Raw genomic sequence first — 24,832 nt, 5'->3', positions numbered from 1 at the left:
AGAGAGAGATCAAGTAGGAGAAGGCACTCACTGGTCTTTTCAAGTGTGCTTTATTTTAAAAGACACTCCCCTTCCAAGTCTTCGGGGGGACACTCCCCTTCCAAGTCTTCGGGGGGACACTCCCCTCCCCCCTCCCCCCCCGAAATATCACGCTTTTGAAATAAAGTACACTTGAAAAAAACATTGAGTGCCTTCTCCTACTTTATATATTTAACTGCCGGCACCCTGGCAGTTACCATTAAGGTGAGAGTGCTCATTATTGATATATATATATATAATTTTTTATTTTTTTTTTAATTAATTACCACTAATTTGCCCCTTTTTTTTTTAGAGGGGGGGGGGCAATAGAGATGCTGCAACTATTGGTGTTATAGTTGGTGCTTGAAGGATTTTAAAAATAACCTTTTTATTTATTTTCTCACTCTTCTGCAGCCTGAATCCAATGTAAAATCATCAAGTATGCTTACCTGATAATTTCCTTTTATTCAGATGGAAAGAGTCCACAGCTGCATTCATTACTTTTGGGAAATAAGAACCTGGCCACCAGGAGGAGGCAAAGGCTTAAAGGGCCACTAAACCCAAAATCTTTCTTTCATGATTCAGATCGAGAATAGAAATTTAAACAACATTACAATTTACTTACATTATTTATTTTGCTTGATTTTTTAAATATCCTTAGTTGAAGAAAAAGCAATGCACATGGTGAGCCAATCACACAAGGCTTCTATGTGCAGCAACCAATCAGCAGCTAGTGAGCATATCTAGATATGCTTTTCATCAAAGAATATCAAGAGAATAAAACAAATGAGATAATATAAGTAAATTAGAAAGATGTTTAAAATTGCATTCTCTTTCTAAATCATAAAAAAAAAATGTGGGTGGCATGCCCCTTTAAATACTCCTCCCACTCCCTTTATGCCCCAGTCATTTTGCAGAGGAACAAGGTACAGTAGAAGAAATATCAGGGTGAAAAAAGGTGCCAGAAGAATAAAAATACAGACGCCCCACATAAAAAATACGGGTGGGGAGCTGAGGACTCTTTCCATCTGAAGAAAAGGAAAATCATCAGGTAAGCATAATTTATGTTTTTCTTCATAAATGGAAAGAGTACAGCTGCATTCATTACTTTTGGGAAAACAATACCCAAGCTATAGAGGGCACTGAATGCCAAGACGGGAGGGTACAAGAGGCAGCCCATTCTGAGGGCACCAGGCCTGAAACCACTACCCAACAAAACCATGATTCGTCCGAAGCCGAGAACATTGAAAGGAAAAAGCCCTAAGGACACTGATCCGCAGATAGTTCGAAAGCCTAGTTAGAGACTGCAAATTCAGACTCAACTTAGCCAACAGTCCTCCAGGAGACACCGTCGCCCAGCAGTTGGCCCCCAACCACACACCCCTTACTAGCGAAGGGAACACCAGCCCAAAACTCCCAAAGGGACAGGGCAAGAAAAACCAAAGGAATCTGAAGGACACCACAAAATTCCATAAAGGAAGACCCCTAGAAAGAGCCCAGCTCATAAAGGCCCAATGGGTCCAAATCAAATAAGGGGAGGCAACGGCTAGACCAACTTAACACAAGGTCTAGGACCACAGCGATTTCTACTCTCCACGTCGAGTGGAAGCACCGAAATGACAACTGAAGACCTATCCTCAAGTCGTCAGCACTTAAAATACTGAAGTATTCAACACACATACGTGTAGCACACCCAGACGAGATAAACACCAGAGTCAGAAAAATTTACTAAGAAGCAAAATGCGGCTAAACAAGATATCATATTGTAAAAATCGAAGACAGAGGGCACCCTCTAGGCAATCCCAACCGCCAGACCGACACATAGGTCCCAAAGGGGAGAAGTATAGAACCTCAACTAGGCCCATTACACCCACGAGGAACAACAATCTCAGGACCTACTCCCAGCCGGGCCAGCCCAAGCATCAATAGGTCCAAAAAAAGGGGGAATAGAAGAACCCCAGCACCCGCAAACAAAAGAGCAGAAAAAACGGCTTCAGTCATTCCACAGAGCTCAGGAACTCCCCCCCCCCCAAAACTCCATAAAGACAGTCTACAAGACCGAAGACCCAGAAGAGTCTAGCAACGGCCCATCTCGACGCGGAGTCAGCAAGACACCAGAAAGAACAGAACAACCCAGAGAGCATGCCTCTCTCCAAATAGGTTAATACCTCTGTTCCATCCCCTGAATCTAGGAAAAGTCCTAAACAAGGCCTCCATAGGAGAACAAGCCCCCACTAAGAAAAAGGGGGCCATTAGAGAAAGAGCACCGGCCCACAAGGCACAAGGCCACAGACCGAATAAGAGAACACTCTCCAACGCAGATGAACCTGGAAGGAATCCCCTGAAAACCTAGCGCACAGAATGGTGCATTAGCTGCAGTGGTTACCCTATAACCCTTTGCCTGCAGAAACGCAAATTCATCAGGTTACTTCAGCAAACCATCCAAGGCAAACCATTCATTGAGCGTACGCAAAGCCAATGAATAGCGGCACTCAGGAAATTCGGCCAATCGACCAGATCTACTAGCCAGACCAAAAGATCATAGCCAAATTCCCGGAACAGGAGAACCCCGAACCCGCCCTAGATCCTGAAAAGACAGGTTAATGGTGCTTTAGGCAAGGATATTTGTAGGACATGCGTAATGAAGAGCACATAGCCACAGCTGGATTTGAACACTTGACCTTCAGCTTTCAAGGAAGCAGAGTTTACCTCTAAGCCATTGTGGTACACCATGAACGGGATCCACAAGGGAAAACATTGAGCAAAAGCCTCAGCAACGAGAAGAACCAGGGCAATGACAGGATAAAGCCCCCCATTGTTTAAAACAAACAATATCCCGGAATTAAAACACCCCGTCTGACATAGAAAACAGACCCACAGGGAGATATTAAAGGAATCCAGGAGAACGAGAACACCTCGCAAGTCCTGACCCAAGGAGGAGACCACCCCATGCCGAAGTCCAACTCTCCAAAGGAGCTAAGGCATCTTGAACCAAGACACTAGAGCTCACAGGCATTCGACTGCCACAAGACGACCAAGTAAGGGAATACCACGAGGGCAAGGTCACTCTATCAAAAGCTAGTCTCCACCTCACCATACGAGACAGAGAAGTACCTGAAACCAAGGATGTGGAGCATCCTCAGATCCGGAAAAAATCCTAAGCAGAGTCAAAAATTACTCACGGAGGGAAATTCAGGTCCCCAAAGGAGACCCAACTCACATGGAGGAACGGACAAAATCCAAAAGGGTCTCAAGAAGAGAGCAATCCTCTCCCAAAGGGAAACCCAGGGCCCCATAAGTAGACCTAACCCACATGGGGAAGTTCACAGGTCTCACTGACCAGAGAACCCCAGAAGGAACACGTCCAACAGGACAACGCCTAGAGACTCCGAAAGGCTAAACGGCCTTAAACCTCCCATCCTCCCACGTGAGGAAGAATACTTGAAGTCAATAAGGACTGAAACAATCCTTTCAGCCTCACGGGCCCACAAGTCCTCGTTAGAATGCTTAGCTGAAACTTGTAAAATAAAAACAAGAAACACATAATAAAGTAAGCACTCGGCGCCACGTGTCTGAACCCAAGCAGGACCAGTCTGCAAAAGGGCCATAACTGACAAGCTGCCTAAAACCTCCCTCAGAGGGAAAGAGAATAACAGACAAAACATAGGACTAACATGTCCCTTAACGATTTCCGTAAAAGTAAACAGCGAGAATCGATCCCAGAGAAAGTTCCCGAAGAAACATATAATAAAAAATAAAAGTCATCCAAACCGGATAAAAGAAAATATAAGGCAGCCCGTAGGCAAACGCCTAAGAAGAAACGGGCATACCCGCAGGACCAGCCAAACGGAACCCTGAACTTCCAACAAAAACTGGGAAGGATCTCAACAACCGACAATCAGGAGATTAAGCCATCCCCACAAGTCTAATGAGGTGAACCATTCGAAGCAGAATTCAAAATGGGGGGGGGGGGGTGAACAAGCCACCCTGCAAGGAGGGATAAACATAATCTGGGTTACCCGCATGTGTAGTAGTAGGGAGTGGTAGGGAACTCGCCTCTCGGAGGACAGAACCCCCAGAAGCAGATGGCTCAGTGGACCCTTGATTCCCCGAGCCCAAGGAACAAGGAGCTCTATTACGGCATATCGAACCTAACTGATTGACCTGTGTCAACGAGGCCAATTTGTTCAAATGTAAGATTCGACTTGTGAAGAATGCAGTCTCAGCATCAGAATCCTCCATAACTGGATAGAGAATATCTTAATATGGACTAAAGAAAAATCTAAACGGCACCGGACACCCACAATGGCTGGGGCACTCACCACCTCCTAGAACCAGACACTAGCAGACCCAAATTTTTCAGTCGCCACACGGTCAGGAATGCGGAAATGGAAGACCAGAACATAAACACGTCCAGTCACAAGGTGAACCGTACAGTCCAAAAAAAGCGCGCCCAACCGTAAGTTTGCGTCACTTCCAAATGCCCCTATGTTCTAAGCCAAGAGCCCAGTTAACACTACACATAAGCAGATTGAATCACATAACAAACATGATTAAAAATGATTATTAACGCTCGATTCCAAGAACCAAAAGGAGCTTCACTGAGGCCCTATCTTTTATATTTAATTAGTCCTGCAGGATAGTACCTTACAGGAAACAAATAAGATACAGTACATTCAGATGAAGTAACATGAAACGATCTTACCGGAATCTACGCTGTGGAACAGGAACACGGCCCTTCAAGTGTGACGAATAGTAGCAGCGCCTCTGCCATGGACTTGAGAGAAGAAAGCAGGCAGCGAAGCAAAGTTAGATAACGCCGATTGCTTGAGGAGCTGTTAATATGAGTCAGAATGGTTTCGCAGAAAGACTCTCCATGCATCTCCGGACTAACTTTCATCCAGGCCCTCACTGAGAGGCTGATTACTTAAAGGGACAGTGAACCCAAAATTTTTCTTACGTGATTCAGATAGAGCATGCAATTTTAAGCAACTTTCTAATTTACTCCTATTATCAATTTTTCTTCGTTCACTTTCTATCCTTAATTGAAAAAGAAGGCATCTAAGCTTCTTTTTTGGTTCAGAACTCTGGACAGCACTTTTATTGGTGGGTGAATTTATCCGCCAATAAGCAAGAATAAACCAGGTTATTCACCAAAAATGGGCGGGCATCTAAACTTACATTCTTGCATTTCAAATAAAGATACTGAGAGAATGAAGAACATTTGATAATAGGTGTAAATTAGAAAGTTGCTTAAAATTGCATGCTCTATCTGAATCACGAAAGAAAAAAAAAATTGGATTTAGTGTCCCTTTAAGGCTCCTGGCCCATGTCTGAGAGTACTACCCTCCATAAGAGACAAAACAAAGTTCGGCCACTTCTCTGCCAACCTCCTGGAACAAAAGGCAAAGAATGACTGGGGGATGAGGGGAGTGGGAGGAGTATTTAAAGGGACAGTATACACTCATTTTCATATAACTGCATCTAATAGACACTACTATAAAGAATAAGATGCACAGATACTGATATAAAAATCCAGTATAAAACTGTTTAAAAACTTACTTAGAAGCTCTTAGTTTAGCTTTGTTGAAAAGGTAGCTGGAAAGCCCACTGCAAGTGGGAAATAAGACACTACCCCCTCCCCCTTCTTTTGCATATGAAAAGACCCTTTACACAAACAGGAGCAAGCTGGAGAAGGAAGCTGACAGTATTCAAATAAAACTTTGGGGCTTGGTTAGGAGTCTGAAAATCAGTGCAATGATATTTAAAAATAAGCAAAATTATACATTTAAAAAAAAAAAAAAACAACAAAAAAAAAAAACTTTACGGGCTTTATAAATAGATCATCTACAAAACATTTATGCAAAGAAAAAACAGAATTTATGCTTACCTGATAAATTACTTTCTCCAACGGTGTGTCCGGTCCACGGCGTCATCCTTACTTGTGGGAATATCTCTTCCCCAACAGGAAATGGCAAAGAGTCCCAGCAAAGCTGGCCATATAGTCCCTCCTAGGCTCCGCCCACCCCAGTCATTCGACCGACGGACAGGAGGAAAATATAGGAGAAACCATAGGGTGCCGTGGTGACTGTAGTTAGAGAAAATAATTCATCAAACCTGATTAAAAAACCAGGACGGGCCGTGGACCGGACACACCAATGTTGGAGAAAACAGAATTTATGCTTACCTGATAAATTTCTTTCTCCAACGGTGTGTCCGGTCCACGGCGTCATCCTTACTTGTGGGACCAATACCAAAGCTTTAGGACACGGATGAAGGGAGGGAGCAAATCAGGTTACCGTGGTTAACAGAAGGCACCACGGCTTGCAAAACCTTTCTCCCAAAAATAGCCTCCGAAGAAGCAAAAGTATCAAATTTGTAAAATTTGGCAAAAGTGTGCAGTGAAGACCAAGTCGCTGCCTTACATATCTGATCAACAGAAGCCTCGTTCTTGAAGGCCCATGTGGAAGCCACAGCCCTAGTAGAGTGAGCTGTGATTCTTTCAGGAGGCTGCCGTCCGGCAGTCTCGTAAGCCAATCGGATGATGCTTTTAAGCCAAAAGGAAAGAGAGGTAGTAGTCGCTTTTTGACCTCTCCTCTTACCAGAATAGACGACAAACAGAGAAGATGTTTGTCTGAACTCTTTTGTAGCTTCTAAATAGAATTTTAGAGCACGGACTACATCTAAATTGTGTAGCAAACGTTCCTTCTTTGAAACTGGATTCGGACACAAAGAAGGTACAACTATCTCCTGGTTAATATTTTTGTTGGAAACAACCTTTGGAAGAAAACCAGGCTTAGTACGCAAAACAACCTTATCTGAATGGAACACCAGATAGGGCGGAGTACACTGCAGAGCAGATAGCTCAGAAACTCTTCTAGCAGAAGAAATAGCAACCAAGAACAAAACTTTCCAAGATAACAACTTAATATCTATGGAATGTAAAGGTTCAAACGGAACCCCTTGGAGAACTGAAAGAACTAGATTTAAACTCCAGGGAGGAGTCAAAGGTCTGTAAACAGGCTTGATCCTAACCAGAGCCTGAACAAATGCTTGAACATCTGGCACAGCTGCCAGAAGTTTGTGTAGTAAGACAGATAAAGCAGAAATCTGTCCCTTTAGAGAACTCGCTGATAATCCTTTATCCAAACCTTCTTGTAGAAAGGAAAGGATCTTAGGAATTTTGATCTTATTCCATGGGAATCCCTTGGATTCACACCAGCAGATATATCTTTTCCATATTTTATGGTAAATCTTTCTAGTTACCGGTTTTCTGGCTTGAACCAGAGTATCTATCACAGAATCTGAAAACCCACGCTTTGATAGAATCAAGCGTTCAATTTCCAAGCCGTCAGCTGGAGGGAGACCAGATTTGGATGTTCGAATGGACCCTGAACAAGAAGGTCCTGTCTCAAAGGTAGCTTCCATGGTGGAACCGATGACATATTCACCAGGTCTGCATACCAAGTCCTGCGTGGCCACGCAGGAGCTATCAAGATCACAGAGGCCCTCTCCTGCTTGATCCTGGCTACCAGCCTGGGAATGAGAGGAAACGGTGGAAACACATAAGCTAGGTTGAAGGTCCAAGGCGCTACTAGTGCATCCACTAGAGTCGCCTTGGGATCCCTGGATCTGGACCCCTAGAAAGGAACCTTGAAGTTCTGATGAGACGCCATCAGATCCATGTCTGGAATGCCCCATAATTGAGTTAATTGGGCAAAGATCTCCGGGTGAAGTTCCCACTCCCCCGGATGGAATGTCTGACGACTCAGATAATCCGCCCTCCCAGTTTTCCACTCCTGGGATGTGGATCGCAGATAGGTGGCAGGAGTGATCCTCTGCCCATTCTATTATTTTGGTCACTTCTCTCATCGCCAGGGAACTCCTTGTTCCCCCCCTGATGATTGATATAAGCAACAGTCGTCATGTTGTCTGATTGGAATCTTATGAATCTGGCCTTTGCTAGTTGAGGCCAAGCCCTGAGAGCATTGAATATCGCTCTTAGTTCCAGAATGTTTATCGGGAGGAGAGACTCTTCCAGAGACCAAAGTCCCTGAGCTTTCAGGGATTCCCAGACCGCGCCCCAGCCCACTAGACTGGCGTCGGTCGTGACGATGACCCACTCTGGTCTGCGGAAGCTCATTCCCTGGGACAGGTGGTCCAGGGTTAGCCACCAACGGAGTGAGTCTCTGGTCTTCTGATCTACTTGAATCACTGGAGACAAGTCTGTATAGTCCCCATTCCACTGTTTCAGCATGCACAGTTGTAATGGTCTTAGATGAATTCGCGCAAAAGGAACTATGTCCATTGCTGCAACCATCAACCCTACTACTTCCATGCACTGAGCTACGGAAGGATGAGGAATAGAATGAAGAACTTGACAAGCGTTTAGAAGTTTTGACTTTCTGACTTCTGTCAGGAAAATCCTCATTTCTAAAGAATCTATTATTGTTCCCAAGAAGGGAACTCTTGTCGACGGAGACAGGGAACTTTTTTCTATGTTCACCTTCCATCCGTGAGATCTGAGAAAGGCCAGAACGATGTCTGTGTGAGCCTTTGCCTTTGAAAGAGACGACGCTTGTATTAGAATGTCGTCCAAGTACGGTACTACTGCAATGCCCCTTGGTCTCAGAACCGCTAGAAGGGACCCGAATACCTTTGTGAAAATCCTTGGAGCAGTGGCTAACCCGAATGGGAGAGCCACAAACTGGTAATGTTTGTCCAGAAAGGCGAACCTTAGGAACTGATGATGTTCTTTGTGGATAGGAATATGAAGATACGCATCCTTTAGATCCACGGTAGTCATAAATTGACCTTCCTGGATTGTAGGTAGAATCGTTCGAATGGTTTCCATTTTGAACGATGGTACTCTGAGAAATTTGTTTTAGGATCTTTAAATCCAGAATTGGTCTGAAAGTTCTCTCTTTCTTGGGAACTACAAACAGATTTGAGTAAAATCCCATTCCTTGTTCAGTCTGAGCAAAGAGAGAGAGTCTGCCCCCTACTAGATCCGTCCCCGGATCGGGGGCTACTCCTTCATGCTGTTTTGTTAGCAGCAGCAGGCTTCTTGGCCTGCTTACCCTTGTTCCAGCCTTGCATCGGTTTCCAGGCTGGTTTGGTTTGTGAAGCATTATCCTCTTGCTTAGAGGATGCAGAATTAGAGGCCGGTCCGTTCCTGAAGTTACGAAAGGAACGAAAATTAGACTTATTCTTGGCTTTGAAAGGCCTATCTTGTGGGAGGGCGTGGCCCTTTCCCCAGTGATGTCTGAGATAATCTCTTTCAATTCTGGCCCAAAGAGAGTTTTACCCTTGAAGGGAATATTAAGCAATTTTGTCTTGGATGATACATCCGCTGACCAAGACTTTAGCCAAAGCGCTCTGCGCGCCACAATTGCAAACCCTGAATTTTTCGCCAATAATCTAGCTAATTGCAAAGCGGCATCTAAAATAAAAGAATTAGCCAACTTAAGTGCGTGAACTCTGTCCATAACTTCCTCATATGGAGTCTCTCTACTGAGCGACTTTTCTAGTTCCTCGAACCAGAACCACGCTGCTGTAGTGACAGGAACAATGCACGAAATGGCTTGCAGAAGGTAACCTTGCTGTACAAAAATCTTTTTAAGCAAACCCTCCAATTTTTTATCCATAGGATCTTTGAAAGCACAATTATCCTCGATAGGAATAGTAGTGCGCTTGTTTAGAGTAGAAACTGCCCCCTCAACCTTAGGGACTGTCTGCCATAAGTCCTTTCTGGGGGTCGACCATAGGAAATAATTTCTTAAATATAGGAGGGGGGACAAAAGGTATGCCGGGCTTTTCCCACTCCTTATTCACTATGTCCGCCACCCGCTTGGGTATAGGAAAAGCGTCGGGGTGCACCGGAATCTCTAGGAACTTGTCCATCTTGCATAATTTTTCTGGAATGACCAGGTTGTCACAATCATCCAGAGTAGATAACACCTCCTTAAGCAGTGCGCGGAGATGCTCTAATTTAAATTTAAATGTCACAACATCAGGTTCAGCCTGTTGAGAAATTTTTCCTGAATCTGAAATTTCCCCATCTGACAAAAGCTCCCTCATGGCCCCTGCAGATTGGTGTGAGGGTATGACAGAGCAATTATCATCAGCGCCCTCCTGCTCTTCAGTGTTTAAAACAGAGCAATCGCGCTTTCTCTGATATGCAGGCATTTTGGATAAAATATTTGCTATGGAGTTATCCATTACTGCCGTCAATTGCTGCATAGTAATAAGCAAGTAAGTAATAATCTGATGAAACATCTTGGGCAATTTTACTATCTGTGGCAGTACTGTCCTTACTATGTTTGGACGCTATGGCACAATTATCACATAATTTTGAAGGGGGAGACACATTGACTTTCATACATATAGAACATAGCTTATCTGAAGGTACAGACATGTTAAACAGGCTTAAACTTGTCAATAAAGCACAAAAACCGTTTTAAAACAAAACCGTTACTGTCTCTTTAAATTTTAAACAGAGCACACTTTATTACTGAATATGTGAAAAAGTATGAAGGAATTGTTCAAAATTTACCAAAATTTCACCACAGTGTCTTAAAGCATTCAAAGTATTGCACACCAATTTTCAGAGCTTTAACCCTTAAAATAACGAAACCGGAGCCGGTTACAGTTTTAACCCCTCTACAGTCCCAGCTACAGCCTTTGCTGCGACTCTACCAAACCCAGGGGGGAATACGATACCAAAAGAAGCCTTCTAGGAACTTTTCCAACTACTTTCAGATCCTCACACATGCATCTGCATGTCTTGCTCTCAAAAGTAACTGCGCAGTAATGGCGTGAAAATGAGGCTCAGCCTACAACTGGGAAGGTCCTTCCTGACTGAAAAGGTGTCTAACACAGTGCCTGACGTTAAAAAACGTTCCCCAAGTTTATAAGTGTGAATAACAAGCATAAACATGAATAAAATGCCCAAATAAAGCAATCGATTTTGCCCATAAAAGTGTCTACCAGTTTTATAGCCCATATTAAGCCCTTTATTCTGTTTGAGACTAAGAAAATGGCTTACCGGTCCCCATGAGGGGAAATGACAGCCTTCCAGCATTACACAGTCTTGTTAGAAATATGGCTAGTCATACCTTAAGCAGAAAAGTCTGCTAACTGTTTCCCCCCAACTGAAGTTACTTCATCTCAACAGTCCTATGTGGAAACAGCAAACGATTTTAGTTACTGTCTGCTAAAATCATCTTCCTCTTAAACAGAATTCTTCATCTTTTTCTGTTCAGAGTAAATAGTACATACCAGCACTATTTTAAAATAACAAACTCTTGATAGTAGAATAAAAAACTACAACTAAACACCACATACTCTTAACCATCTCCGTGGAGATGTTGCCTGTGCAACGGCAAAGAGAATGACTGGGGTGGGCGGAGCCTAGGAGGGACTATATGGCCAGCTTTGCTGGGACTCTTTGCCATTTCCTGTTGGGGAAGAGATATTCCCACAAGTAAGGATGACGCCGTGGACCGGACACACCAATGTTGGAGAAAATGAGTGTATATTATAATGGCCCTTTAAGCCTTTGGCTGGGGTGTCTTTGCCTTCTCCTGGTGGCCAAGTTCTTATTTCCCAAAAGTAATGAATGCAGCTGTGGACTCTTTCCATTTATGAAGAAAAGTTATTTCCCTCTACAGCACCCCCATGTGCTCCACCCCCCTTTCTCCAAGCAAAGTGGAAGGGTAGATGCTTGCCTCCTTATTTTGTAAAAACACTAAACAATGGGTTTGCGCGCAGATTAGTGAGTGATGAAGGTGGGCCCTCTTTGCTATGTAAGTGCTGCTGCTTAAATTACTTATTTAAACCCTTCTCTCAAATCTTGAAGCAGAAAAAAAAAACCAGGGAAGGACATGAGCTGTGTTTGTTTAGCAAGATCTTGGTACAGGAACAGAAAGTATTGTAAAATATGTCAAGCAGTAGAGAGGTTTGCTAGTGCTTTAAAAAGAAGGAAAATGTGTTAAACATATTAAAACCAATTCAGAAGGAATACACATCTTCTAAAGTATTTGTTGCAGTCACAACTAGAATGCTATGTGTGGTTTGCTTGGTGGGGTCTCAGAAACAACTTTTTTTCTGCATGATGGGGTTATACATATACATACATACATACACACATACATACATACATACATACACACAGCACTACTAGGAGCACCCAGTAGTGCTTTGGTGCTCCTTCAACAAATGATACCAAGAGAATAAAGCAAATGTGATGATAGAAGTAAACTGGAAAGTTGTATCTTCTACCTAAATCATAAAATAACCTTTTTGGGTTTTTATGTCCCTTTAAGGGACAGTAGTGACCATGGGTCTGATCCAAAGTGTGATTTGAACATGTGCATGGAGACTGCAAGGGTTTTGAATATGATCTGAGATCTAATAGGGTTCATGCATCTGATCTAAAGTTTAATTTGACATATGGAGTAACAATGCATCGGATAGAGATAGATAGAATACACACTTTTTAATTTTTTTTTAAAGCTACTTCATTGGAGGGAGAACCACCACCGCAAATTCTGAGTAAGAGATCTTATTCTGTATGCTGGAGAAAGAGAGGGGAGGTACCAGGAACACAAGAGCCAGCGTAAGTGGGGGAATTTTAAAATTTCGGGAACGTTTAAAAGTAGTTATTTCCAATAGTTTGAGATCCGTGAGATCTGAGAAAGGCTAGAACAATGTCTGTATGAGCCTTTGCTTTGGAAAGAGACGACGCTTGGATTAGAATGCCGTCTAGATAAAGTGCTACAGCAATGCCCCTCAGCCTTAGAACCGCTAGAAGGGACCCTAGCACCTTTGTGAAGATTCTGGGAGCAGTGGCTAAACCGAACGGAAGAGCCACAAACTGGTAATGTTTGTCCATAAAGGCGAACCTCAGGAACTGATGATGATCTTTGTGGATAGGAATATGCAGGTACGCATCCTTTAAGTCCACGGTAGTCATATATTGACCCTCCTGGATTGTTGGTAAAATTGTCCGAATGGTTTCCATTTTGAATGATGGAACTCTGAGGAATTTGTTTAGAATTTTTAGATCCAGAATTGGCCTGAAAGTTCCCTCTTTCTTGGGAACTACAAACAGGTTTGAGTAAAAACCCAGACCTTGTTCCACTGTTGGAACTGGGTTTATCACTCCCATTTTTAATAGGTCTCCTACGCAATGTAAGAATGCCTGTCTCTTTATCTGGTCTGAAGATAAGCGAGACATGTGGAACCTTCCCCTTGGAGGAAGTTCCTTGAACTCTAGAAGATACCCCTGAGAGACTATTTCTAGTGCCCAGGGATCCGGAACATCTCTTACCCAAGCCTGAGCGAAGAGAGAAAGTCTGCCCCCTACTAGATCCGGTCCCGGATCGGGGGCTACCCCTTAATGCTGTCTTGGTAGCAGCAGCAGGCTTCTTGGCCTGTTTACCCTTGTTCCAGCCTTGCAATGGTTTCCATGCTGGTTTAGGCTGGGAAGAGTTGCCTTCTTGTCTGGAGGCCGCAGAGTTAGGATTCGGTCCGTTCCTGAAATTGCGAAAGGAACGAAAATTAGATTTGTTCTTAGCCTTGAAAGGCCTGTCCTGTGGAAGGGCATGTCCCTTTCCACCAGTAATGTCCGAAATAATCTCTTTCAATTCCGGCCCGAAAAGGGTCTTACCCTTGAAAGGAATATTAAGCAATTTATTCTTGGACGACACATCCGCCGACCAGGATTTTAGCCAAAGCGCTCTGCGTGCCACTATTGCAAACCCTGAATTTTTCGCCGCTAACTTAGCCAATTGGAAAGCGGCATCCAAAATAAAGGAATTACCCAACTTTAGTGCGTGAATTCTGTCCATGACTTCATCATATGGAGTCTCTTTTTGGAGCGAATTTTCTAGTTCCTCGAACCAAAAATACGCTGCCGTGGTGACAGGAATAATGCACGAGATTGGTTGAAGAAGGAAACCTTGTTGAACAAATATCTTCTTTAGCAATCCTTCCAATTTTTTATCCATAGGATCTTTAAAAGCGCAACTGTCCTCAATAGGAATAGTTGTGCGCTTAGCCAACGTTGACACTGCCCTCTCAACCTTAGGAACCGTTTGCCATGCGTCCCTTCTGGGGTCAACAATGGGGAACATTTTCTTGAATATAGGAGGTGGAACAAAAAGGTATACCTGGCTTTTCCCACTCCTTAGTCACTATGTCTGCCACCCGCTTGGGTATCGGAAAGGCATCAGCGTGCACTGGGACCTCTAAGAATTTGTCCATCTTGCACAATTTCTCTGGAATTACCAAAGAATCACAGTCATCAAGAGTAGTTAGGACCTCCTTAAGCAGGGCGCGGAGGTGTTCTAACTTAAATTTAAATGTTACGACATCAGTGTCTGCCTGCTGAGAAACTTTTCCTGAATCAGAAATTTCCCCCTCAGACAGACCCTCCCTCACTGCCAATTCAGATTGATGTGAGGGTATAACTGATAAATTGTCCTCAGCGCCAACCTTCTGTATTTAAAACTGAGCTATCACGCTTTCTAGGATAGGATGGCAGTTTGGATAACAGATTTGCTATAGAATTATCCATTACTGCTGTTAATTGCTGCATAGTAACAAGCATTGGCACGCTAGATGAACTAGGTATCGCCTGCGCGGGCAAAACTGGTGTTGACACAGAAGGAGAGGATGAAGAACTATCCCCACTACCTTCATTAGAAGAATCATCTTGGGCAATCTTATTCAATGTGACAGTACTGTCCATACTTTGCGCATACATTAATAGGGGGAACCACCTTGGCTTTCATACACACAGAACATAAGCTATCTGAAGGTATAGACATGTTAGACAGAATTTGGCCGGCTAATAATGCAATAAAAGCGTTTTTAAAGAAAAGCGTTACTGTCCCTTTAAATAATAAACAGGCACACTTTATTTCTGATATTTCGAAAAACAATGAAGTCAATGTCCGATTTTTACAAAATTTTTACCCCAGAGTCCTAATGCCTTGAAAGTATTGCACACCAAGTTTCAAGACTTTAACCCTTAAAATGAGCAAACCGGAGCTATTTGTTCAATTTAACAATTTTAGTACACTACAATCACTGCCACAGCCTTGCTGCGGCTTTTTACCTTCCCTGAGAGTTATTCAGCACTGAAATAAATCTTCCTGAGTCCTTTTTGTAGCCACAGGACCCCTCACATGAAGCTGCATGCACTGCCATGGAAGTAAACTGCGCAATTGAGGCGCGAAAACAGGGCCTCCTTCCTCTGCATACCAGAGTCAAGGGGCCTTTCTGACTGAAATAGTAGTCTAACTAAATGCCGAGCGAATAAAAACGTTCCCAAAAGTGCTTTTAAGTACCCAAAACACTCTAAAAGCCATCAAAGTATGAAATAAATCAATCGATTTAGCCCACAATAGTGTCAACCAGCATAGAGCCTATTAATAAGCCTTAATCTGTTATGAGTCTAAGAAAATGGCTTACTTACCCCATAAGGGAAAACTGACAGTCTTCTAGCATTAACATGTCTTGTTAGAAATATGACTGATCATACCTGCAGCAGATAAGCCTGCAAACTGTTCCCTCCAACTGAAGTTCTCTGGTTTCAACAGCCCTGCGTGGGAACAGCAATAGATTTTAGTTACTACTGCTAAAATCATATTCCTCTTTAACAGAAATCTTCTTCATTTTCTGTTGTAGAGTAAATAGTACAAACCGGCACTATTTAAAAATGACAAACTCTTGATAGAAGAAATAAAAAACTACAACTAACACCACATACTCTTTACCATCCCCGTGGAGATGCTACTTGTTCAGAGCGGCAAAGAGAATGACTGGGGGGCGGAGCCAGAGGGGGGACTATATGGACAGCTCTTGCTGGGTGCTCTCTTTGCCATTTCCTGTAGGGGAAGAGAATATCCCACAAGTAAGGATGAAGCCGTGGACCGGACACACCAATGTTGGAGAAATGTATCTGCAATACTTTAATGTATAAAGCTGCTGGTAAACTAAAGTTATATAATTCTGCACTATGTGCAGAATTATATAACATTAGTTTGTAAGTTTACTGCCCCTTTAAACGGGGAGATAGTGAGGAACAAAATTATTACAAATTAAATCATGGTAGCATAATTTCATGTTTTGGGAAACGTTAACAGGGTTTGCTAATTTTATATAGTTGCTGAAACTCTTTCAATATCTCTTGCTGTGTGCGTGCCTGTCTCATTTATGAAAGAGAAAACAATTTTCAATGGATTACATAGTATTCTTTAATTTTGTATTTTTTTTTAATCATTAGAATTATAAAAAAATTTAAAAACATTCTAAATTGTAATTTGTGCTCAGTAATAGATATTAATTATTTTTAGTGGTGTTTATAGTATTTCGTTTGATAGTTATGGATTTAAATAATTACTAATTGCCGTTTGATCTTAATGGGACAGTATACTTTAAAACTGTTTTTCCCTTAATGTTTCCTATAACTTTTTTTTACCAGCTGCAGAGTATTAAAAATGTATGAGATTTGCTTTTTTAAGGCTTATTTGTGTATATGAATCAGCTGATTGAAGCCACAACCTACTAAAATGGGTTGAGCTTGTAGGTATAATCAGATCTCATTACTTTATCACATTGTGTACATACACATGCTTCTTTATCTTATATCTGTCCATAAACCAATCACCAATACTTGGAGAGAACAATGGAAAATTAACTTTTTATTACCTTATCTCTTCTGTAACCCACTGGGAGTGTAATTTCTTCTACTGGCTGTGTTAACACAGCTTGGCCTTGAGGCCAAAAACTTTCCGGTTGGGTGGGGATACCACAGGCTAAATCAACTATTCCAAATGCCAATATAAGGGTCATAGAAATACTTGTAAACAATTTAATACACTCTAGCAGGTAAAGTGCATTATTGGGAACAGATTAAAGGGGATACATTTTTTTGAGTTAATTGTCCCTTTAATCCTCACTAACTCGTTCATTATAAAAATAAATATGTTAACTGTGATCTGAGAAGACAAGGAGGGATTATGTATGATGTGTGTAAGAGGGTCAGAAGGATGCTCTGTGTCGGGGGGGGGGGTGGAGGATAATGCTGTAAGAGGTAAGGTAATGCTGAGAAAAGTAAGCAAGGGATGTTGTACAAGGAAAAACAAGAGGACAGAAGAGGCTGTGTGTGTGAGAAATTAGGGCAAGAAAGGGTAAAGGTGGTGTGTCAGAGCAGTTTGAGTATGAGACGATTGATGTGCATGAGAGACAAAGATAAGAGGGTGAGAAAGAGACCATGTTTAATGAAAAGGATAAGGTGGACTCTGTATGAGAAAAAGATGGGAGGGGTTTAAAAATAGACTAGGGTGGGAAGGGTAACAGAGAATTGCAGATACATATTAGGGTAATTGAGGGCCATCAGGTGCTGTTGTGATGTAGATAAATGAGATAGTGGAATGAGGCGATGCCTGTGTGTACAGATGAGGATATGGGCTAGGTTGAGGAAAATATGGTTATAAACCTCAGTGAGGTCATTGATTTTGTCATGCAAAGCACTCAGGGCAGGGGCAGTTTAAAAGGGACAGTCAAGACCAGAATTGTTGTTTTAAAAGATAGATAATCCCTTATACATTCCCCAGTTTTGCATAACAGTTATAATAATACATGTTTTACCTCTGTAATTACCTTGTAGCTAAGCCTCTGCAGACTGCCCCTTATTTCAGTTCTTTTGACAGACTTGCATTTTAGCCAATCAGTGCTCACTCCTTGGTAAATTCACGTGCTTGAGCTCAATGTTATCTATATGAAACACATGAACTAACGCCCTCTAGTGGTGAAAAACTGTCAGAATGCATTTAGATTAGAAGCGGCACTCGAGGTCTAAAATTAGCATATGAACCTCCTAGGTTTAGCTTTCAACTATGATTACCAAGAGATTAAAGCAAAATTGATGATAAAAGTAAATTGGAAAGATGTTTAAAATTACAAGCCCTATTTGAATCATGTAAGTTTTTTTTTTTTTTTTAAACTTGACTGTCCCTTTAATAATTTGCGTAAATCAATGGCACTACATATGGAAATCTAAAATAGAATAAATTTACTAATGTGGTAATCGTATACAATTTCCTTTTATTATATATTGAGGAAAAATAGGTGCTGTATACTAATATTTAGTTCCATTTAAAGTTCTGTGTAGAGCACTCTGAACAATAATGTATACCCAATAGCTCTCTTTATCTGCAATTTATTGTGATAAAGTTTGTATATACTTTAGCACGATGGGTTGGATTTAATGGAATTTAAAATTACATTTTTATTGATAGTACCGTTAGAATATTGGAAATAAAATTAGAGTAGACTGTGTGTATTTATTTAGTACAGGGTACCTGTAATTTGTCAATATTATTGTACCTTATGCAGTACAAATATTGTACCTAATGCAGTACAAATATTGGATCACATTGTCTTGAATACTGTTTGTGTGTGTTATTCACTTGTTTGACATTAATAAACATACAGTAACCATTTGCTTATTCAAATAAAATACTGGCTGGCTTACAAATCTCAGAAGTTGTAAGTAACAAAGTATGATATTGCTGTATCGCTACTAAATTTAAGTTTTATAAAAACAGAATTTATGCTTACCTGATAAATTACTTTCTCCAACGGTGTGTCCGGTCCACGGCGTCATCCTTACTTGTGGGATATTCTCTTCCCCAACAGGAAATGGCAAAGAGTCCCAGCAAAGCTGGTCACATGATCCCTCCTAGGCTCCGCCTACCCCAGTCATTCGACCGACGGACAGGAGGAAATATGCATAGGAGAAACCATATGATACCGTGGTGACTGTAGTTAGAGAAAATAATTCATCAGACCTGATTAAAAAAACCAGGGCGGGCCGTGGACCGGACACACCGTTGGAGAAAGTAATTTATCAGGTAAGCATAAATTCTGTTTCCTCCAACATAGGTGTTTCCGGTCCACGGCGTCATCCTTACTTGTGGGAACCAATACCAAAGCTTTAGGACACGGATGAAGGGAGGGAGCAAATCAGGTTACCTAAACGGAAGGCACCACAGCTTGCAAAACCTTTCTCCCAAAAATAGCCTCCGAAGAAGCAAAAGTATCAAATTTGTAAAATTTGGCAAAAGTGTGCAGAGAAGACCAAGTCGCTGCCTTACATATCTGGTCAACAGAAGCCTCGTTCTTGAAGGCCCATGTGGAAGCCACAGCCCTAGTGGAGTGAGCTGTGATTCTTTCAGGAGGCTGCCGTCCGGCAGTCTCATAAGCCAATCGGATAATGCTTTTAAGCCCAAAAGAAAGAGAGGTAGAAGGCGCTTTTTGACCTCTCCTTTTACCAGAATAAACAACAAACAAGGAAGATGTTTGTCTGAAATCTTTAGTAGCCTCTAAATAGAATTTTAGAGCACGGACTACGTCCAAATTGTGTAACAAACGTTCCTTCTTTGAAACTGGATTCGGACACAAAGAAGGTACAACTATCTCCTGGTTAATATTTTTGTTGGAAACAACTTTCGGAAGAAAACCAGGCTTAGTACGCAAAACCACCTTATCTGCATGGAACACCAGATAGGGCGGAGAACACTGCAGAGCAGATAACTCTGAAACTCTTCTAGCAGAAGAAATTGCAACCAAAAACAAAACTTTCCAAGATAATAACTTAATATCTACAGACCTTTGACTCCTCCCTGGAGTCTAAATCTAGTTCTTTCAGTTCTTCAAGGGGTTCCGTTTGAACCCTTACATTCCGTAAACAGGCTTGATCCTAACCAGAGCCTGAACAAATGCTTGAACATCTGGCACAGCTGCCAGTCTTTTGTGAAGTAAAACAGATAAAGCAGAGATCTGTCCCTTCAGAGAACTTGCAGATAATCCTTTCTCTGCTTAGCAAAGTAATCGTTTTAGCCCAGAAAAATGTCTACCAGTTTTTTAAGCCCTTATGAAGCCCTTTATTCTTTTACTTAATCTAAGAAAATGGCTTACCGGTCCCCATAAGGGGAAATGACAGCCTTCCAGCATTACATAGTCTTGTTAGAAATGTGGCCAGTCATACCTCAAGCAGAAAAGTCTGCCAACTGTTTCCCCCAACTGAAGTTACTTCATCTCAACAGTCCTGTGTGGAAACAGCAATCGATTTTAGTAACGTTTGCTAAAATCATCTTCCTCTTACAAACAGAAATCTTCATCTCTTTTCTTTTTCAGAGTAAATAGTACATACCAGCACTATTTTAAAATAACAAACACTTGATTGAAGAATAAAAACTACATTTAAACACTTAACCATCTCCGTGGAGATGTTGCCTGTGCAACGGCAAAGAATGACTGGGGTAGGCGGAGCCTAGGAGGGATCATGTGACCAGCTTTGCTGGGACTCTCTGCCATTTCCTGTTGGGGAAGAGAATATCCCACAAGTAAGGATGAAGCCGTGGACCGGACACACCTATGTTGGAGAAAGAGTAGAATTTTAAAGGGACAATTTAAAGGGACAGTCAAGTCCAAAAAAAAACAACAACTCATGTTTCAAATGGGGCATGTCATTTTAAACAACTTTCCAATTTACTTTTATCACCAATTTTGCTTTGTTCTTTTGGTATTCTTAAACTGAAAGCTAAACCTAGGAAGGCTCATATGATAATTTCTAAGCCCTTGAAGGTCGCCTCTTATCACATGCTTTTTATTTGCTTTTCACAACAGGGGAGAGCTAGTTCATGTAAACCCTATAGATAACATTGTGATCACGCCCGTGGCTTGTGGCAGACACTGCACTAATTGGCTAAAATGAAAGTCAATGGATAATAAATAAAATGTCGTGATCAGGGGGCTGTCTGAAGATTCTTAGATACAAGTTAATCACAGAGGTAAAAAGTATATTAATAGAACAGTGTTGGTTATGCAAAACTGGGGTATCGGTAATAAAGGGATTATTTATCTTTTAAAACAACAAAAATTCTGGTGTTGACTGTTCCTTTAAGTTTGGATTTTTTTTTTTGCTTTTTAATATCGGATTTACAACAGACTCTAGGCATTAAACATACACACACATTATAATAAATATATATATATATTTGTGATAGTACAGGACAAATGGCTAATATAATTGAGAGAAATGTTGGCTACTTATATATTACATCAATAATGGTGCAGGCCCTATAAATACTATTTTACCATATATTGTCAGAAGAATATCGGTGCATAAAAATAAATGTACCAAGAAAAAAAAGATAGGGAATACAGCACTCTTTTTCATTAAATGAAGCCAGTATTTATTGCTCTCGTGCTAGAGCTAAATATCACATCCATTATTGTTGCTCTCACGTGACTGTATATAGATACAGTGTGTTTAAAGTGTAATCTTATTGCTGTGTAATACTGATTTAACAGCCAAGTATTTTGAATATATTGGATGTGATATTTAGCTCTAGCACAAGAGAGCAATAAATACTTGTTTCATTTCATGCTGTATTCCTTATCTTTTTTTCTTGGTACATTTATTTTTATGCACCGATATTCTTCTGACAGTATATGGTAAAATAAATATATATTATATAAATGGGTTGGGTTAAGCGCTGAGAAGAGTTACAGGAACAATACCATAAATGACTTGTTTATAAGAGCAACATCAGACAATAATTATAAAAAGTATAATAAACATATGTTGAAAAACAAAATAAAGTGTAATGTCTATACACACTATGCACATGAAACTATAACATAGATAAATAGACAACGGATTTGAGGACAATAAAAGTTCATAAGTTCCCATATAGGTGTGAAAATATGTCCATATATGAGGCAAAAGAGTACAAAGTAGAAACACAATGTTTTCCCACAGGACGGCCCCTCAGTGAGAATACTTACAAAATGGACCCTCAATAATATGAGGTAATGATGCGTGGTTAGACTCTGTATTGGATGAATCCCCAAACTGAGATATAGACAGTCACACCCCCTAGATTTTCTCTACTCCGTCTGCTTCAAATTCTGTCAAACCCTCTGTGAATGTAGTAGTAAATAACTGGCACGAGCCTCTTTGCTCTCCAATGGTTAATTCGCAAATGCCAGCGAGGAAGTTCTGTCCCTATAAACAGATCGCTGAATACAGCCTTTGCCTATTCCGATTCTGTGGATACGTAGATTGGAAATCCTACCTAATTCAGATCCAATCCTGCTCCCTCAAAATCTTCGAATTGCCTGTTTGCTTGTCAGCTGTTGTTCATAGGAGCTGCGCGCAGTGTCCGACAACTATCTTACCTGCTCCCGTCTGACGTCATCGCCAAGTGCTGCTCAACTCCTCTCCGTCCTCTGTTTGGCTTGCTCCGGTTGCATTAGCCACACAGCTGCATCTTCCGAATTGACTCCTTCACATTCCTCCAGTCACATACCTCTTGAAGTGTGGGCACCACGTACATTTTTGAGGGAGGAGAAGCCTGATATTACTACTACATTCACGGAGGGTTTGACAGAATTCGAAGCAGACGGAATAGAGAAAATCTAGGGGGCGTGACTGCCTATACCTCACAGTTTGGGTATTCACCCAATACAGAGTCTAACCACGCATCATTACCTCATATTATTGAGGGTCCATTTTGTAAGTATTCTCACTGAGGGGCCGTCCTGTGGGAAAACATTGTGTTTCTACTTTGTACTCTTTTGCCTCATATATGGACATATTTTCACACCTATTTGGGAACTTATGAACTTTTATTGTCCTCAAATCCGTTGTCTATTTATCTATGTTATAGTTTCATGTGCATAGTGTGTATAGACATTACACTTTATTTTGTTTTTCAACATATGTTGTTTATTTCTGCCACTCGTGTGTGTGTGTATATATATATATATATATATATATATATATATATATATATATATATACACACATACACATATATAGATATATATATATATATATATATATATATATATATATATATATATATATATATATATATATATATATACATACACACGAGTTGAGCCCTTCTGCTTGTCATTTGGGCCTTCTACTGTGTGTGTGTGTGTGTGTGTGTGTGTGTGTGTGTGTGTGTGTGTGTGTGTGTAACATACATACACATTTAAAAGTGTGCATGTGAAATACCATATTTGAAAACATCGGTGTTGTACATACCTATTAAATATGTTTTCACTTGCAGCGTACTTGTCCAGTTTCCCAAGTGGGGTTAACATTTCATCTTGCGAGACATAGTCCAGGGCTGAAGGTATAATAATCACATCAGACTCTGAGCTGCAGTCATCCACACCAACTATCAGAAACATCAGAGACATGACTTGTAAATTAAAGGGACATTAAAGTCACTTTTTTTTTTTTCTTTCTTTGTTGCATCTAAGTGTGATGGAATTTTTACAAATATTACTGATTTTTGTTAGACGTTCCTGTAGTTATTACATTTTTTTGTATGTTTGTCAGGCTATTCCTGTCTACCAAGAGAGATGTGGGAATTTTAATCATCATTCAGTAAGCAATCAGTCCAAGTTACACACAATGTGAACTTTATGTTAAAATTAAAAATCTAAATAAATGTAACCGTTTTATGCATAAAAAAAAAAAATGTAAATATGTTTAAACAGTGCTCTTTTCATATGTATAATATATAGAGTTTAATGTACCTTTAAAAAAACTTTATACTACAAAATGAAAGCAATGGTTTGGGGGTATGAACAGGTCTATATTTTCATGGTAACCTGTTCTGTCACATAACAAGGAGCAATAAATATTGTGCCAGCAAAAGAATAGAAATGTAAGAGTTATTAATTATCATAATTTTGAAATAAAACTTGTGTATTGGGGCAGAGCTGACGCCTGAGCGGATAAGACGCACAATGCTTGAGCTGCAGGACTAACATTTTGTAGCTACACTCTTCTATCTTATACCTTTTTTTTTTTTTAGACTGTGCTCAGGATCTTTGTCATAGCTAAGTGCAAAGCAAGACAAAAACTCCTGATTGGTTGTCACGTTTATTTGGAACACTCCCTAAAAATGTGGAAATAAAAAGGTACAAATATAACTGTGAAAATTGTAAGGCTAGAAACGAGCTAGGCCATATACTTAAAGGGACAGTCTAGTCAAAATTAAACTTTTTTTTTTTTTTTATAGTTTTTATTTGATTTAAAAGAAAAAGGTAACAATTGGGGTCGCGCAGGACCCCTGCTCAAGTATCTGTAAACATGAAGTTCATACAAATATATCCAGGGAGGAATAACGTACATTAAACACATAAGAAAACAACTTTATATAAATCGTAGTTCCATACCCAAAGAATAAGCAATAAAATTCAATTCGGTGAGAACACATATTTATAAAATAAGAAAGATTGAGGCGAAAGTAGTCCGCCTAGTTGGAACCCTGGAGTGGGCTCTGCTTTAGGGGGGGGGAGGAGGTGGGCTAATGCTGGGTATCTCATATCTATAAACATAAGGGTTGTTAGGCTGAACAGAATATAAGAGGTAAAGATAGGTGTTGCTTGCTCTAGGCATAAAATATTTTCCATAGCTTTCTTTAAAACTAAAACGCATAACAAAAACCTGGGCATCCTGCAAGGCTGAGAGCCCTTCTACCATACTATGGAGCTTAACTGTATAGCATCTCTAGATTACATAGTTTAAGCTAAGATCAGTCTTGAGTGGATGCGTTTGTAGCACAATGTTCAGCTGCCGTATGCAACTTAGGGATCTCGTGATAATTAACCAAACGTTTGCATGTTCGTGGGTTATGCTTCCTTTACAAGGACTCCCTCAGGGCCCTGGCCACTGGCCCAGAAGGAGAAACAAATACCGTGCAATTGT

At 40.9% G+C, this 24,832-nt stretch overlaps 1 protein-coding gene across 1 annotated transcript in view; it reads right to left on the bottom strand.

Moving 5' to 3' along the window:
* Positions 1 to 24,832, bottom strand: part of LOC128661629 (serine/threonine-protein phosphatase 4 regulatory subunit 1) — a gene marked incomplete in the record, with an annotated part of 255,897 nt that overhangs the window by 200,896 nt on the left and 30,169 nt on the right. Inside the window, 1 exon segment of the mRNA XM_053715861.1 lies at positions 23,156 to 23,291. Within this exon segment, the coding sequence (XP_053571836.1) occupies positions 23,156 to 23,291 (136 nt within the window).

This window comes from Bombina bombina, chromosome 5, assembly GCF_027579735.1.
Source record: "Bombina bombina isolate aBomBom1 chromosome 5, aBomBom1.pri, whole genome shotgun sequence".
In the NCBI taxonomy this organism is placed as follows: domain Eukaryota; kingdom Metazoa; phylum Chordata; class Amphibia; order Anura; family Bombinatoridae; genus Bombina; species Bombina bombina.
This window is presented reverse-complemented; position numbering and strand designations above follow the sequence as displayed.